The following is an 18,385-nucleotide window of genomic DNA, read 5'->3' as shown; positions in this document are numbered from 1 at the left end:
TTTTTAAATCTTTAACCCTGGGACTTCCCTGATGGCACAGTAGATAAGACTCTGAGCTCCCAATTCAGGGGGCCCGGGTTGGATCCCTGGTCAGGGAACTAGATCCCACATGCGTGCCGCAACTAAGAGTTCACATGCCACAACTAAGGAGCCCACATGCCACAACTAAGGAGCCCTGGAGCCACAACTAAGGAGCCTGCCTGCTGCAACTAAGACCCTGTGCAACCAAACTAAAAAAAAAAAATCTTTAACCCTTTAGCCCTGTTGGACTATGCAGATTCCACTGAGGGTTGAGACTCAGCTGTCAGAGATCAAAGATCCCATCTTTTACTTGGGACTCCTCTAAGAGGTCTGCTTATACAGATGGTAAGCATCTTTGAATTCATCCCAGTTTTTTAAATGCAGAAGTTTTTAATATAGGAAAGTTAAACAAGAAAATAGAAATGGTCCTACTACTCATACTAGTGCATGAAATGCTTTCATTTAATACTTGTCTATACTCCTTATAACAGCCTTCCTCTCCTCCCTGCCCATCATATCATTTGAACAATAAGAACAAAGTTACAGAACTTATAATACCTGATTTCAAGATTTAAAAGGCTGTAGTAATCAAGAGAGTGTTATATTAGTGTAAAGATAGACAAACGAATTGCTGGAATAATGCCCAGAAAAAGACCATACACATTGATGAATGGATTTTCAACCAAAGTGCCAAGGCAATTCTATTGGGAAAGGATAATCTTATAAACAAATGATGCTGGAACAATTAAATATCCATAGGCAAAAGCTGAACTTCAACCTTTATTTCTCACCGTATACAAAAATGTATTTGAAGTGGATCATCTAAATGTAAGAGCTAAAAATATAAAACATGAACACATAGGAGAAAATCTTAATGACCTTGGATTTGGCAAATATTTTTTTATTCAGACACAAAAAGCACAAACTATAAAAGGAAAAATCAATAAATTGGATTTTATCAAAATTCAAAACTTTTTGCTTCTCAAAGGGCATTGTTATAAAAATTAAAAGGCAAGCTACAGACCAGGAGAAAATATTTGCAAAACATATATCTGACAAAGGACTTGTTTCTAGAATTTTTTTTAAAAAACTCTTACAAGTCAATAATAGGAAGACAACTAAATTTTTTTAGTGGGCAAAAGATTTGAACAAAAGGCTTCACAAAAGAAGATATACAGTTGGCTAATAAGACAGGAAAAGATGCCAAATATCAGAGAAATGCAAACTAAAACCACAATGAGATACTACTACACTCCTACTAGAATGACTGAAATGTAAAAAATTGACCATGTAAATGCCGACGAGGAGCCAAGGAACTGGAGTTCTCATTCACTGCTGGTGGGGTACAACCATTTTTGAAAAGTAAACATACTTTTCCAGTGATTCCACTCCTAGGTACCTACCAGAGAGAAAGGAAGGCACATGTCCACACTCAGACTTGTACACAGATGTTCATAGCAGCTTTTTATTTGTAAAAGCCAATAAATTACCATATGATTCCACTTAAATCAAATTCTAGAAAGATGCAAACTAATCTGTGGTCTACCTGGAGAGATAGAAGTAGAGTTGGAGAAGTGCAAAAATTATCAGAGACACCAGGAAACTTTTGAAGGTGATGGAGGTGTCCACTATCTTGATTCAGGTGATGGCTTCAGGGGTGCATACATATGTCCAAACTTGTCAAACTGTACACCTTAAATATGTGCATTTTGTTGTATTTTGTTGTATTTCACATATACTTCAATAAGGCTGTAAAAACAAACAGTTGTTCAGAAAAGGAAGGACCAAAGTAAGCATGGCTCAGCTCTGAATAGCACAAATAGTCAAATAATGTAGACACAATCTTTTAAATCTTTTTTTTTAATTAATTAACTTATTTATTTGGCTGTGTTGTGTCTTCGTTGCTGCCTGCGGGCTTCCTCTTGTTGCAGCAAGCAGGGGCTACTCTTCGTTGCAGTGCAAGGGCTTCTCATTGTGGTGGCTTCTCTGGTTGCGGAGCACGGGCTCTAAGTGCGCGGGCTTCAGTAGTTGTGGCACGTGGGCTCAGTAGTTGTGGCTTGCCGGCTCTAGAGCACAGGCTCAGTAGTTGTGGTGCACGGGCTTAGTTGCTCCACAGCATGTGGGATCTTCCCGGACCAGGGCTCGAACCCGTGTCCCCTGCATTGGCAGGCAGATTCTTAACCACTGCGCCACAAGGGAAGCCCTAAATCTTTTTTTAAATTGAAGTATAGTTGATTTACAATGTTGTGTTAGTTTCTGGTATGATTCAGATATATATATGGATATATAGGTATGTATCTATATATATACTTTTTTATATTCTTTTCCATTATAGTTTATTATAAGATATTGAATGTAGTTCCCTGTGCTATACAGTAGGACCTTGTTGTTAACACTGAATTTTTTCATCAAAATATAGTTATATTGGGGCAATGGAAAATATGTGTGGATGTGGTAGAGGGGAGGGGAAAAATCCTCATTTTCCATAGGAGGAGTGCAGTAGATAAAGTCTAAGACTGAAACAATTAGGAAGGATCAACACAGGCATGTTATTTAGGGACATGGATCAGCTCAAAGGGGCTGTCTGAGAAAGGAGGACTGGAGATTACTGGTCTTAACATGTGTAGAATTAACCATGTAAATGAACTTTGATATAAATAAAAACTTCTTAATGCATTATCAGAGCTTCAAAGTCACATCTGTCAGTCTGCTCAGCTGATGACTCTGTGCCCACCCTACCCCCACCATCGGGCTCAGCCCAGAACAGGTGCTCAAACAGGAGGTTTGACAGTTCTCCACGTGACTGTGTGTCCCCAGACAGAAGTCTTCAAATGTATAAGTGGAATCTTTTTCTCTTAAGAAAAAGACAGGCAGCTTTTGCTTGAAGAACTCCAGTGGTTAATCTCTTGGGGATCCAAGCACTGGAATTTACGTGTTTAAAGTGTGCTTACACTGAGGGATGCCTGTATTCTTTTCATGATAAGAGCCCAAAATGGAGATATTTGAGAAAATGTGATCATTTGAAGTAGCCTGTGTTCTTTCCTTCAAGCCATGTGGGGAGTATAGGCCTGACGACCTATTAAGTCTGTTTTTCTTGTTCCTTTTTTAGGCGGTCACTTCTTTCATCGGAACTCTCTGTCCCCTCGGAGCCTGGTGTATGAAAGTGAATTCTCCACAATCGAACCTTCTTTGGACATGTATGATGAGAACAAAACCTGATTTTTAAAAATGGGCTGTCACCTCTTTTGTGATTTGATTTATGATCACCTTTCTTATTTTGTATTCTTCTGTCAGTGTCCATTTTGGAAGAATGGCAGTGCTTTCCAAGCACAGGTTGGGGCTCAGGGTTAAATTGCCAAGTTCCCCCAAGGTGAGGCTTTGAGGACAACGTTATTGCCCAGGTAGCCTCATGGCACCGAAAACCTACCCAAAAAGCTAGCCACTGAATATGGGCCCCAGCAAGCCTGGCTGTTTCCAGAGAAGAGGCGGGGCCCAGGGGTTAATATTGCATTGCCAACATGCTATTCTGTGTTGGGGTGCCGCTGGGGGTTTTTAAATACCTTTTGTGCCCCCCACTTATAATGAATACTAAAGCCTGCAGGCACTGCTTCTTACTGATGTAGGGCACAAGTTGCTGCTCCTTGGCCCCTTCTGTATTTTCCTGTCTCTTACTTTACTTCCTGTTAAAGGACCTCTTTCTAAAGGTTCCTAAGAGAAAGCCTTGCCTTTTGTCCCTCCTCTGAGACTGACCCAGCGCACTGCAGTGGAGCTGCAGGCTGTGCAGGATGGGCAGTTGTCTGTGTTGTTGCCAGCGTCCCTCATAGAGCATGACATAAGGTGACAAGTGCTTATGTGACCACTGAAACACTGAAGGCCCTGTCCCTGAGACCAGTGGACTTGTCTTCTTGGCAATTGCTGAGGTGTATGGGGAGATAGTGCCCAGGAGGCCAGCTGGGCATGGTGATCCCCAGGTGACGGCCAGTGGTTGTCAAAATCAGAATGTTCTGAGTGCTTTCTTGAGAAAACCAAACCACCTCCTTGCTGTTAGATACCATATAAGCACCCGTCTTCAGTCTTCACACATCCAGCCCAGTCCCCTCCCACCAGCCTCAGCTTCAGCATGAAGCAGGCACAGGAGCTTACAGGAAAGCCTTGGTAGCCAGTGTGGCAGACATGAGGGACACACATGCTCTTCCCACATGCCTGGGATGACGTCAAGTTAACATCGCAAGAAACATGTATCTTAAGAGTAATCCCAACACAGAACCACAGTGAGTAAATTTATAAAAATTACTCATCCTTTTTGCTTAAGGACACATCATAGTTCAGCCTGTTTCTCCCATCGATATAAGTAAGCTATGGAGAGATGTAAATGTAAATCCTCACATCCTTGTATGAGAGTGGAAACTTCAGTTCCATATGCCTAGATCCAGCAGCAAGCCATGCAGAGTTGCCCTGTGATTTGTATTGACTCTGTAGGACTTGCCATTTTTCGTGTGCAGCTGGCTTCTCCTCTTGTGATGTGTTGCTAAGATGCCTCAGACACAGTTGTGCCTGGAACAAAACCCCTCAGAGAACCAGGGAGTGACGTCACCTCCGAGTGACCAGCAGCATGTTATTATCATTTGAGGCTGGAACAGTGCAGAGTTTTAAGGTTGTAGCAGCTTTTTCTTTTTACCTTTAACCAAGGGCTTTTGTTTGGTTTTCCTTTGTACTATAGTCTTTATACTGTAAAAATATTTTTGATAAACAGTTCCAAGAGAACACTATTCAGAAAGACAGGTTTGCCCCACTGGCTTTACAGTGAGAGAATATGTCTCAAGGAGATTAGAACTCATTCTGCCAGAGGTTCCAGACACTCAGCTGCGTTTATATTTGGTTTGGCTCACCTGACAGAGAAAATGGCTCAGTTCTGACTATGTCGACCCTACCATGACCTTGTTTTCCTGAACCAGAACTCAGATCCGAATGGAGTGTTTTCTTCTGATTAGTATAATCTTATAAAAGCATATACAGGGGCTTCCCTGGTGGTGCAGTGGTTAAGAATGCACCCGCCAATGCAGGGGGCACGGGTTCGAGCCCTGGGCTGGGGAGATCCCACATGCCACAGAGCAACTAAGCCCGTGCGCCACAACTACTGAGCCCACGCACCTAGAGCCCGCAAGCCACAACTACTTAGCCCACTTGCCACAACTACTGAAGCCCGCGTGCCTAGAGCCCATGCTCCACAACAAGAGAAGCCACTGCAATGAGAAGCCTGCACACCACAATGAAGAGTAGCCCCCGCTCGCCGCAACTAGAGAAAGCCCAGGCACAGCAACGAAGACCCAAGGCAGCCATAAATAAATAAATAAATAAATAAAACAACTACTACATTTCATATATATTAAAAAAAAAAGCATACACATTAAATTTCACTCCAGACATTACTGAAAAGAAATGGAATTACTTGAGATGAAATTAAATATTCAGGTGCCTAAAAGTCCACCTATTAATATAATATTTGAATTTCTGGTAAATCTAGGCACACATTCACTGTCAAATAACCAAGGAGGCATTTCTGACAGGGGAATTCAGATCCCAGCTCAACACCCTTTTCCTAAAAATTGGGGCCACTTTCCTGCTCAGCTAGAGAATGTCCTGCCTTTGTCAGGAGAGGCAGTAACTTCTCCGGGGAGGTCATATACTCCAGGAATAGCGAGGGTAGCATTTTTCATCCCAAACAACAGAGCTTTGCTGTCTGCTGGGCCGAGGGGAAAGCCTTGGCCCAGCCACCCCCAGGACCCTGGCAGGGGATAGGGCACCAGGGCTGCTTGCCCTGTGAGCTTTGTGAGAAGGCACTTCTCAGCGTGGGCAGTCCTGCCTGTGAGAAGCTTGCAGTGCAGGGAACCGAGTGCCTTGGCCATGTGGCAAAGTTGGGGTGTGGAGAGGTGCTTCTGTCCTGTATGAGTATCTCAGTTGTTGCAAGTCTTCCGGCTGCAGTGATCATTAGCCAGGAATAATATGATAACCTCTGATTGTTTTTTGTAGGCTTTGGGGGGAAGGGGGTGGGCAGTACTATTTGAAGAGTGGAAGGGGCAGAGGAGTGAGCTTCTTACACCATAAACCCTCTGTCCCTCCAGTGGACTGCTCTGGGCTGGGCCTGGCTCCAGCCTCTTCCTCCTGGCAAGGCCTCTACCTTGTCTCCAAGCTGAGCTGGGTACAGAACCAGCAGGCACCACAGGACAAGGGTGGGGCAGGGTCCGGAGCAGCCAGAACCATCAGCTGATCTGCGAGGAATTCGGTTGTGACAGTTAAAATGCAAACGCTTACAATTTGGTGATTTTTAACTTCCTAAGGGAAGAACTGCCCATAGCCCTCCTTTCCTGTTATTTTCAGGAGAGCAGAGAGGCGGCTGGCCAGATAACAGCCAAACTGTCCGCAGTACAAGGGTCGGGCTTGGTGGTGTGAGTGGGCAGCATGTCTGTCCAGGGCTGCCTGCCTCTACCCCCTCAGGGATGAAGCACTTCCCTGAACACCAGTTTGAACTGATGCATGCAACAGCCTAGCTTCCGAAAGATGCGGCCGCAAAGGGTTTGAGCAAAATAGGATTACTAAATTTGACTAACTTGATATTTCCTATGGACTTCATAAGCTCTTCTCCTATTTTTATTATCCCTCACATCCAGTTCTTTCCTTGATCTACATGTTAAATGAAACTGGTTTTAATTGAAGAAAAATCAAAATGTTATCTTGCTTGCTGCTCACCTTTATTATCTAGGCAGTGGTTCTGCTGTAGGAAAACAAGGAGATGGTGTTAATGTCAGGTCACCTTGACAATAGTTGCTGCTCATAAATGTCGTGAAACAAAAGCACTATTTCCAGGAAGCAGCATTTAGAAGGAGGAAAGGTAGTAAGTTCTCACTATGTACCAAACACACATACAGGGAGTTAAGTTGAATCCAGTGATTATTAAAATTTTAGCTGTTATGGGAACTGGCACATTAACAACCAACTGGGATATAAGCCCAAATGAAATGATGGTGAATGGTGAAGAGGGGGTTTCAGGGCATAGATGGAAGGGCACGGTGCAGCACAGGGACCCCACCAACAGGACCTGTGGTTGCCGAGGATGCTACACCCCCAGTGAAGACAGGCCAAGAGAAGCTGAGACCAGCAAGGCCGTGCGTTTCACCTCCTGGGCAGGGACAGCTTTGCTATGGGGAGGGCCCAAACCTCTGTTTTGGAAAGAGAGGGAGATGGGGTCAGGGTGAGCCGGGTAGGCCCTGCAATGCCTGAATGCTGGGGTCTGACAGTGGGAAAGGAGGGAGCCATGAGATTGAAGAGGAAGCCCAGGTGCCAGTCTTGGTGACCCAGTGGTTGTTGGTGGGACACAGGGAGAGAGAGCCCTTGTGGGGACACTTTAGATCTCGGGGCTGGCAGGACCTCTAGGGGAGGCACGAAGATGTAACCTTGGATCTCAGGCAGTGGTTTGGTGAGGCCCCTCTGTGCCTCAGAATCCTGGGAAGCTGTGTTTTAAATGTACATGTCACCTACACCTACCAAAGTAGTCTCCATGTAATCCAGTCCCTCAGGTGCCCCAAATCTCTCCCTCTCCCCCCTCCCACACACACTCACTGGAGTTAGAATCTCCCAGAGTGGGTGTCCAGCCAGGCCTGGGGTTCCTAAGCTAAGTTCAGATGATGATGGAAATCAGAATGGGGTGAAAACTGCCCAGTGATTTGAGAAACAGGCTTGGGATAAAGCCCTGGGTACACTGATATTTAAGGACAGAAGGGGCTATAGATAGCAACTGATTTAGAAAAACCACTGAGTGTAACTTCCCTATTCAAGAAAAGTGGTGTTCACCTCACTGCCATGCCAGGAGCAGCCTCACTTATGCCCAGAGATGGGGTTTGGAGTTATTAAACTCAGCATTCACTCCCAACTCCACATACGGGAGTCGACACCCACAGCTTAAAATAAGTGTCTCTTCCCTGTTAAAGGCAGTTGTTACAAGTGGGATGCATCTAGTGTTGCCTTTTCTTTTGGCTTTGTTGGTAAATCATTCCAAAGTCCATTTGGAAAAGGATGAAATGAATGTCGAGTATACAGGTTCATTTGACATCTGTAGATGGTTAAGATCCTTTCAGCAGGACTGGAAAACGCCTTAAAGATTTTGTTTCATAACATCAGAGAAAACTCAGAAAGAAGGATACAGAAGTAAGGTGCCTGTGTTTCCTTCGTGAAACTGTGCTTTTTTTTTTTACTGTCCTGCAAAGCAGCAGGAAAAGCAAAGCATGCCAGTTCCCACAACCAGGGAGAAGGGTTTCTCCCACAGGGGCCATGTCCCCAACTGGCCAGCTTCTATCACTCCTCTGGGAGTCAAGTCAGGAGGTTTGCCCTCTTTCTTAGGGGTGCCCTGAAAGATCCCAAAAGACTGAGCCTTGAAGAAGAGAGTCCAGTGGGTCCTCACCAGACATAGGGTAAAAGCAGTCACCTGTGTTCTCCAGAGCTGCATCCCACCAGCCTTCAGTGACCACGGAGGGGAGGCGATGCTCGACTGCTAAAAGGACATGTCTGCCCAAGACTTGGTTCTAATGGTCTCACAAGGCCCTGGTGGGGGGGCCCAGTCCGTAACCTGGGACTTATCTGGGGTTTTGCCTCTTGCATTTCCACCATAGCTCAAGCCATTTTTTTCTTCACTCTGACTTGGGGAAGAGGGAAGATAATTTATGACAAACAAAAAACAGAGAAACGTTGAACTTCATACAAACTTGAGAATTAAAGTTTCATAAGGATTCAGTGAAGTTGGAGTCACTCAGACCTGTCCCAGGCTTTCCTGGTCCCTCCCACTGACTCTTCCACATACACATACACAAAAAGATGGAGGTTTGAGGTGACACAGACCCAGTTTGGCAGCCTGAAAGGAGTGACTTTCTCAGAAACAACAGGCCTGGGGAAGCATTGCTGGTGGCTCAGAGGCAGCTGCCAGAGCGTGCATGCTCAAGCCAAGGGTGGCATCCAGCTCAGCTGTAAACACCTTTACAAACCACACACATTCTTCTGTGGAAAAGCCAAGAGCTGGAGGATGTCATTAGCACATTTTTCTCAGCTGCAGGGGGCCCTTGATCCCCTGGGACACAGCTTCTAGGGTCCCCCCCTCGTTTAATGCTGGGCTGAAACGGCTTATTTGTCACCAGTCCATTTGGGCAGGCGTGTGTGTAAGGAAGGGTCATGCCGGTCATCTGGCAAGTCTGACTGGCCTTCATCAGCTCCTTATCCCTCAGCTGATTATCACCCTCTCTCTCCAGCTCTCTTTACAGCTATTAGTTACAGATGAATGTTCTGAGCTATTTTTTACAAATTTAACCCAACACAAAGTGAACTCTAATTTGCTCTTAGAATTATCCTTCATCCATAATTTGGTCCAAGGATATTTACACTATGTGATATTAAAGGAGTTTTCTAGTGACTGGGCGGTACTGAGCCAAGATGTTTGTGGAATACAAAAGATGTGGGGTAGGTAGACTATCACACCTCAGGCCATATCTTTCCCAGGTGAGTAAGCTGTTCCTAAGCAGAAAGGCTAACTGCCTACTGCTTACTGCCACTGCATCCCACGTGGACCAGGTCAGTAGGTGCGGCCAGTGCCAGAGTCCCAGCTCCTTTGCTGGGTGCCCGGCCTGAGATGACATGTGCCATCCCAGAGAGAAGTGGAGAGGGCACTATGTCTGTTCATCCCCTAGAAGCCCAGGCCTGTCTTGCTGACCCAGCTGGATGAGGGGTACCCTTGGACTATGCTTGGGGCCAGAATCTGGTGTCTTAAGCTGAGAATGGAAAGCAGGGTCTACTTCTGAGCAGCAATGGCTCTGGCTAAGGAAACTTGACCAGTGTGATTACAGAAACAGGAAAAGACTCCAAGCTAGGACATGCTATTTGGAATATGGGGAACACCATCACCTAATAGAACAATCCTGTTCCTGTATAAGAGAAGGAGTTGGTCCAAGTCCTAGGCCACATATGTCACAATTGTTTTTTTACCTTCAGTAGCTTTTATACTCATATCAAAGTTACTGCTTTCATATTTAGGTCACTCAAAGAGTTCCTCTTACTCTGGGTTCCTGCTAACTATGCACAACACCTCAGAGGGTGAGTTACAAAATTATTTTTCTAACTGTAGCAAAGGTAATTTGGGGTGGGGGAGGCTTGGGATATACCTAAATGTAGCTAATGACATTGTCCACCTTGAGGGATGAAAGGGAAACTGCACTTAAATTTAATTCACCATTGGATAGCTCGTGCCGTAAAGAACACACATCAAATATCCAAGAAGCAAAATTGATCATTAGCTTAATTTGGGGGTTCACTATAGGGGGGTTACTTTGTCTAGAACACAGGCACCTGCAAGTAGAATGTGAGCTGACTTCTTGGCAATCAGATCTTAGCCCTTTGAAATGTATGGTTGATGTAAGTATAATTAAGTAGTAAACTTGTATGGTATATACCTATATTCCAATAGTGTATACCTGTATGTGTGGGATTTGCTAATATAACCATTTCAATAAAAACCTATTGAAAAAGATGCATTGGCCACATGGAGTACTGTTGGTGGTAACCTGTATCAGTGAAGACTCTTGGTTGCAAATGTCAGAAACCCCAACCCAAACTGGCTTAAGCCAAAGAGAAGTATGGTGTCTCACAAAAGCTTAAATGCCATGGGTATGCTTACATCACTTATAGCATGGCTTGGCCCTCAGACACTGACACCAGGACACATTTGCTAGCCTTGCTTCCTCCAAGTAAACTGCATTCTCAGGCTCAGAGAGGTCATAGCCCCATCAGCACAAGAGCTGGTTTACTTCCCCAAGAGACCAGAATGGCATCTCCTTGACCCTGATTGGTTTGGTTGGAAGCACATGGACATCACCAAACCACTATGGTCACAGAGGTAGAATGTGCCATTAGCTAAGGCCAACATGGGCTCTACTTCTGCAGCCCAGGAGTGCATTCAGCTTCACCTGAAAGATAGGAGCTGAGAGTTGTAAGGTGTGGTTGCCACAGCAAAATCATGATGCTGCACAGGAAGAAAAGGATGTTGGGGCAAAAACAGCCAATGTCCAATACATGTAGAATAGAGTTGGAACCTTAAAGGTCTGGACATTAATATTACCTCTGCCACTTATTAGTATGAAATTGGCAAATCACTTCACCTGTCTGGATTTCAGTTTTATCTCTTTAATATGGATCTTAAAATATCTAACTCGTAGGGTAAATGAGTGGGGATTGGATTTAAAATAATGAAAGTAGGCTTAATATCATATATACAATAACAGTCTAGTATCTGGAATATAAAAATAACTCTTACAGCTCAACAATCAAAAAGACAACCGGGGTTTCCTTGGTGGTGCAGTGGTTAAGAATCTGCCTGCCAATGCAGGGAACACGGGTTCGAGCCCTGGTCCAGGAAGATCCCACATGCAGCGGAGCAACTAAGCCCGTGTGCCACAACTACTGCGCCTGTGCTCTAGAGCCCACGAGCCACAACTACTGAGCCCACGTGCCACAAGTACTGAAGCCCGCTCTCCTACAGCCCGTGCTCCGCAACCAGAGAAGCCACCACAATGAGAAGCCCGCGCACTGCAGCGGAGTAGCCCCCACTCAACGCAATTAGAGATAAGCCCATGCAGCAACAAAGACCCAACCAGCCAAAAATAAATAAATTTATTTAAAAAACAAAACACCTTAAGCCTCCAGGGATGATTCTAAAGTGCCCACTTCCCTCTGGCCTCCTTCCGGATTCTGGCGGCCTCAGGCCAGATCCTGCAACCCAATTAGCCCTGGATATTCTGGATTTATGCCTATTGCCCCAGACGGCATTTAACCGCTCTCTCATTCACTCAAAAGGGTCAATGTTTGGACTGTGAGGCGGTCGACCCCTACAGGCCAGCACTGGGAGAGCAGGGATCCACATCCCCAGCCTCCCTTTGCTGCCCGCCCCATACCCGTTCAGAAGCCCCTGCTGGCCCCAGGGCAGGCCCTGCCCCCGACCCCAAGACCACTCAGCCTCAGTGATCCCATCTATAAAGTGAGGGACTGCACTGGTTTCTGAGGACCCTGCCAGCCTCAGAGCTTCCTGACAACCTGTCCTGGACTCCCGGAGGTTCTCTTTGTCTTAGGCCCAAGTGCCAAAATTGAGTTACCAAAATCGACTAACCCTTTTCCAGCCACCCTTTCCAATGTTAACACGCACTGGCTTGCCCTGCACAATCAGCCAAAACTGTATCTCCAAATGCTGTTTCTCTACATTTTCCCCGCAAACCCTGGATGGGTTTTTACAAAAGGCCAGAAGCCCTGCTATCTGTGGACCGTGGACTCAACCATTCCGGCCAAAGGCGCGTGGCCCCGGCATCTGGCCGCTCCTGCTAGATGAGGCTGCAGCGCAGAGGCCTGCAGCGAGAAGGGCGAAAGTGAAGCGGACACGGCCGGGCTAAGCCGGCCTGTGGCCCGAAGACTGGGCGGGTGGGCGGGGCCGGGTGGCGAGAGCGAAGGGCCCGCTGGTCCCGGCGGCCGCAAGGGGGCGCCGCCCGCTCGCCTCGCCCCGCCCCGCCCTCTCGGCTCCGCGCGGCGACTACCGCGGCGCTTCCGCCTGGCTGGCCACGGCCCGGTGTGAACGGCGCCGCGATGTGGCTGGGCCCGGAGGAGGTGCTGGTGGCCAACGCGCTGTGGGTGACGGAGCGGGCCAACCCCTTCTTCGTGCTGCAGCGGCGCCGGGGCCACGGCAAGGGCGGCGGCCTCACGGGTGAGAGGCGCGCGGCGACCGGGCCTGTGGGCGCCGCCGCGGGGCGGGCGAGGAGGGGGCGCCGGGCGGCGGGGCCCAGGACTAGCGGCCCAGGACAGGCCCAGCCTCGGCGCGTCACTGCGGACGCGCACGTCAGCGCGTGCGGCGGGGTCCTGGGGGCGCGAGGCCGGCACTGAGTGGGGGGTGGGAGGTAGGAACGCGAGCCGCCCGTGGGAGGCAGGGACGGGGTGGGGTGGTGCGAGGTGAGGACGGGGCCAGGGACTCGAGGAAGACAGATGCGCTCGCGTTAGGAGGCGGTTGGGGAGACTTCGGTCAACCAGGGCAGCCAGGAGAAGGCTGGAGGCGGCCTCTGCCCGGACTCGCTGCCCGTGAGCTTCCCGGTGCTTAGCGGAGGCGTGTACCGCTTCCTGGAAGGGGATTTCACAGCTGAAAGTCCGCGAGATCTTCTGGTCTTCTGCTTCAGTTTCTCCAAGTGCCTCCAAGGAGGGGTCAAGTGATACAAGCATTCGTTTTCTTTTGCCTCCTTCATTCCCAACTTACCAAAGAATTGCCTTTTCAGCAAGATCAGAGTTCTCCCAGCTAATGCTGGCCTCAGCCCCCATCCCTCCAGCTTCTCCTCACCCACCTTTCCTGCTTCTTGGTGCGTTGGAGCTGCAGACCGAGGCTTAGCCGAATCACCAGTATATGTGTTCCGGTGAACCAGCCAAGGTGCCTCTTTGCCCGTCTGGATACTACACAGGACTAGACTAGACCGGCACCTCCTGGAGTGTGTGGCATTTGGGATCCAGGGGATGCCTACTGGGCATTCCCTCTACAGGGGTTGTCCAAGGTCCCGCCTGCTCCAGGACCTGCCCCAGGCACTCCCAAGCAGACCTGGGTCAGTCTTAGGGCCAGACCAGTGCCTGCGCTCCTCGGGTGGCCCATTGTTGCCATTTAGGACCTCAGGCCCAATGTTGACAGGTCTTCCAGTTATCAAGAGAATTTTCTGTGAAATGTCCTAATTTTAAACATTAGCAGCTAATGCAGTCCTACCAGATGCATATAGAAGCTTCCCATAGGAGACCTCTTCCGTCAGTCTTTCCTGGGCCACACCTCCTGATGTGGAAGAGACTGTACCATTCCCAAGAAACCTGTTCCTTTGGTGCCTTGAGCTCTTTCCCAAAGGCCTCTAGAATCACAGGAGCCAGTGCTGGACCTGCCTCCTGGACGAGACTGTTCAGTGGAAGTTAGACAGCAGCCCCTCTGGAGAGACTGACCAGTGGTCAACCTTGAAGCCCAAGTAGAAAAGCAATGCTTGGGCGACCAGTATCTTTGGTTGCAGCAGCATACCATTGTGTCAGATTTCAGGGCTTGTTCTGTGCTCTGTTTCTCCACAGATCATCTCAGCAGGTGGGTGGGTCCCTCTGTGCTCTGCTTTCCTGTACAGAGAAGGCCCTTTCTACCACACTCATCTCTCCATGTCCCCCAAGGCAGAGCTCCCCAGGTCCCCCCTGATAACCACACCTTGAACTCTCTGCTCCAGCTAGGTTTGGTGAGTCCTGGCATAGCCTCTGGCATGGCCTTCCCTGTGCCATCATGGACATAATGGCTTCCTGACCACTGTCTCCCTGGGGGAGGAACAGTTAGTGATGTGGTTTTATTCAAGCTGTCTTTTAAAAACAGATACCAACCTAGATTCTTCATTGAAGAATGTGATGAGATGGCCTGCCCATTAAAAAGTTTTCAAGTCTTGCAGTATGGATATGCCAACAGTATAGGAATTAAAATAAAATTTCTGAGACCAGAAGAGAAACCTCAACACAAACAGTAAAAAGCAGTTTATTCCAAACACTGATAAGGCTTGAATATGCCGCTTTAACTGCAATTTAGAGAAGCATTTTAGAACATTTCAGTAAAACAAGTGAGAGATTACAGACTCCTGACTTGGATGTATGTGAAGAGTACCTTCTTTTGTAACTGGTTATTTTATTTATTAGAGACTGGAGGGGGAAAAAAATCAAATTAAAAATGGAATATGAAACAAGTGTTAAAATCGAGCAATAAAATCAATAGAAATTATTCTGATATCAACAGGAAAATGGTAACAAAATATTTTCAGATCATACCAAAAGTAGCTCTTCATGAAAAGGAAAAAATAAGTTTCAAATAGGAACAATGGACAGGCTTTTATGTAGTTGGATAATTCTATAAATGGAGAAGAATGAATCGAATAGTGGTAAAAGGTAGACGTTTTCTCTAATTTATTGGGGAAATAGTGACATTGACAAATGTCGATGACATTGTGATGAGAAGGAAAACTTGAAATGCCCTAAAATGCTTCAGTTCAGAGGTGGAAAAACAAAACAAAACAGAATCGGTGTTTTCCTAAATTGGACAGTTCTAAAAATTTGCATGTTCTTTTTATTCATGACTTTTGAGGCTACATTATCTTCCTGTTGTTGATGGGGAAAATGATGTTACAAAATCATTGTCTTATGAAGAAGGCATCAGAGTACACAGCCAAAAAGGCCACACATGTCAGAGAAACATGTCTTAAGAGATGTGTCTGGCAGTTAATAAAACACTGTATTATTTTTCTGGATTTTGTGATATTTGTAGTATTGTTGTTTTTAATTGTCATTGTTGTACTTTCTCATTCTGAAGAAATACTTGTTTTCAAACCTGATTTTGTATTTTTCTTGAAGAGGGCCTCCCAGATCATCTAAGCTTTGGGCCCCATAAAACCTGAATCTGCCCCTGCCTGCAAGTATTTCTGAGTCAGGAGGACAAGCAGAAGCTTCCAAGAAGAAGTGGGAGGGGATTTTTTGATAGGGATCAGACACTGGCTGAAGGCCTTTGAGGAAAAAGAAGTAATTTAACGGACCAGGGTAATGTAAGGTGTTTCACCCTCTTGGCTGGGGCTTTGGGGGCACTGCTACCCTCATGGCTGCCTCCAGCCAGGCCCAGCTCTCAGCCCAGCCTTCCCTCACCCTCCCCTCTCTCTGCCCTGTTACCAGGTCTTCTCGTGGGCACCCTGGATGTGGTGCTGGACTCCAGCGCCCGGGTGGCCCCTTACCGCATCCTGCACCAGACCCAGGACTCGCAGGTCTACTGGACAGTGGCGTGCGGTAGGTGCCCTGAATCACAATGGGTGCTGGGCAGGGCCTGCCCCAGAGAGGGAGGGGACGCAGCCTGCATTCCTGCATTGGACATGGCCCACTGAGAACCTGATGCTGCCCCTTGTTCAGGCAGCACAGCCCAGGCCAGCATCCAGCTTAGGAAGGCAGCTCAGCTGTGCACAGATGCAGGGCAAGCGGACATGGGCCCCATGAAGCCCTGCGTGCCTCTCTGAGGGCTTGGCCTTGGGCAGTGTCCATGTTCTCCTGCTAACCTTTTCTCAAGGCGGATACAGCTTATCAGTATTCATGGACTACATATTTTTTTAATTCACCTACTCACGAAAAGTTATCTATAAACCCCAAAATCAATACTTGTGGTACTTTTGGGGTCATTTGTGGACATCTGTGGAAATGTGTGTCTGCAGAGCAATGAAAAATTTGAGTCACCGGACACACAGGTTCCCAGCTGAGGTGGAACAAGGCATCCTTCTGCCTTCTTGTTTCAGCTCTCAAACCATAAACATGTCTCCTTTTAGAAGTCTAAGCACCATGCTTCTCACATTTTGTGTTATCTGTTGGTGACTTTGCTGTTTAAAATGGCCCCAGGTATAATGCTGAAGTGCTGTGTGGTGTTTTTAAGTGCGGGAAGCTGTGATGTGCCTTATGGAGAAAATACAAGTTAGATGAGCTTCCTTCAGGCATGAGTTACAGTGCTTCTGGCTGTCAGTTCAATGCTAGGGTATTAAAAATATATATTAAATGAGGTGTCTTTAAGCAGAAAGACATATAAGACAAAGTGGTGTATTGATTGGTTGGTGAAAATGTTGTGACCAGAGGCTCACACGAACTTAGCCCTGTAGCTCCCCTGGTTTGTAGAACATAACCACTGTGAATAACGAGAATCGCTGGTAGTTGTCCTTCTCGGAGGACACACCCACCCTCCCAAGAGTCCAGGGGGAAGTCCCCTTTCAGCCTGGCTGAGGTCCCTGGGATAAAACAGCAGTCATAGCTGGCACTCAGACAGCACTTCCTGCATGCCAGACATGTGAACCTCCCAACAACTCCAGAAGGTGGAACTTTGATTTTCCCCATTTTGAAGATGAGGAAACTGTGGCCCAGAGGGGTTAAGTAACTCTCCCAAAGTCACACAGAACCACAGATCAGACCCAGAGCACCTGTTCGTGTCCACTGTGCTGAATATCTCTCTCTGCTAGAAGCCACAGTGTCACTGTCCCCCAGGATAGTGGTTTTCCTTGGAGACCTGAGAAGTGATGGGAGTGTTCACAGCTGGACTCCAGCTTGGGGGGGTGGGGGGAGAGAGGTCAAGGGGTGAAGGCACCAGGGTGCCCAGAGTGGGGCACTGGCAGGAGAGAGGCTTCCTATGTGGTAGGGCCCAGGGCAGTTGGTGTGTGCCTGGGCTAAGATGAGACGCTTCACTCTAAAATGGGCCCTTGAGATGTTCATCTTTGTCTCAAGGTGTTCCTTCTCAGGAGAAGGGCAGTGGTAGTGAGAGCAGCCTCTTTGTGGGGAGAGAGGGGTATGGCTACTCCGTGGGGCCTTGTGGGAACCCCATTGGTGGCATCAGGGCCTGCTGCTGGGGAGGGACCCAGATGCACTGTGGAGCCCCTGCCCTGGTCAGGCCCCTGTGCTCATCTGCTCATGCCTCTCTGTTTTTACCCACCACCTCTCTTCAGCTCTCCAAAAGCAGACACCTACTGACACCTGCCACTGAATCTCCACTCCTTAGACTGCCATTAAAGGACTTTTCAGGGTCTGCCTGCCTCCATTTCTGTCTTCCTCCCCCAACCAGCTCACACCTGGCCTTTGCCACTTGCAGGGCCTGAAGTTCTTAACTGTACCTGTCCTGGCTGGTGTACCTACAGTGTCGCCCCATGTCTACTTTACTTCCTCCTGCTCTGTTGAGTACCTACGCAGATGTCACATCCAATGGAAAACCTTCCCAGATTCCCTGGACTCATGTACCTACCCTTCTCCCTCCTCTAGACTTGCCGTGTCTCCACCAGCACTTTTGCATTGAAGGCTCACTGGCTCTCCCACTAGGCCAGCAATTCCTTGAGGGTGTGGGCAGGTTCTGCAGCTGGGCAGCCTGGATTAGCGTTACGGTGTGGTCACTTCCCAGCTAGGTGACCTTGGGCAACATACTCAACCTCTCTGTGCCTCAGCTTCATCCTATAAAATGAAAATAACTGTACCTGTCTCCAAGGTGCTCTTAAGAATCAAATAAGATAATCCATAAAAAGTTCTGGAAAACAGAAATAGCACTTAATAATTTAATTAGCTATTATATTTTTTATTCCCAGTACCTAGCATAGAGATGGCATAGTTTCAGTGTTTACTTAGTGCTAAATGAAGATTGAGTTGCTTTTAACTAATAATTCTTTTAAGTGAATATATGTAAATATTTATAATTAAAGTGCAGACAGATCCACACAGGCTTTGTGGACAAAATTCCTGTTTTAGGCTG

The 18,385-nt window shown here is 47.3% G+C and overlaps 1 protein-coding gene across 7 annotated transcripts in view; it reads left to right on the top strand.

The window, feature by feature from the left end:
- The first annotated feature begins 12,614 nt into the window (after positions 1-12,614).
- Positions 12,615-18,385, top strand: part of TBC1D9B (TBC1 domain family member 9B) — a 44,340-nt gene continuing 38,569 nt past the window's right edge. For all 7 annotated transcript variants that reach the window (XM_032626357.1, XM_032626356.1, XM_032626352.1 and 4 more), the window contains exons 1-2: positions 12,615-12,802; positions 15,799-15,909. In XM_032626357.1, coding sequence (XP_032482248.1) covers positions 12,685-12,802; positions 15,799-15,909 — 229 coding nt within the window. In that variant the 5' untranslated portion in view covers positions 12,615-12,684. The remainder of the gene's footprint in view (positions 12,803-15,798; positions 15,910-18,385) is intronic.

Source organism: Phocoena sinus, chromosome 3, assembly GCF_008692025.1.
Source record: "Phocoena sinus isolate mPhoSin1 chromosome 3, mPhoSin1.pri, whole genome shotgun sequence".
In the NCBI taxonomy this organism is placed as follows: domain Eukaryota; kingdom Metazoa; phylum Chordata; class Mammalia; order Artiodactyla; family Phocoenidae; genus Phocoena; species Phocoena sinus.
Note: the sequence above shows the minus strand (reverse complement) of the source record. Positions and strands in the feature narration are given on the sequence as shown.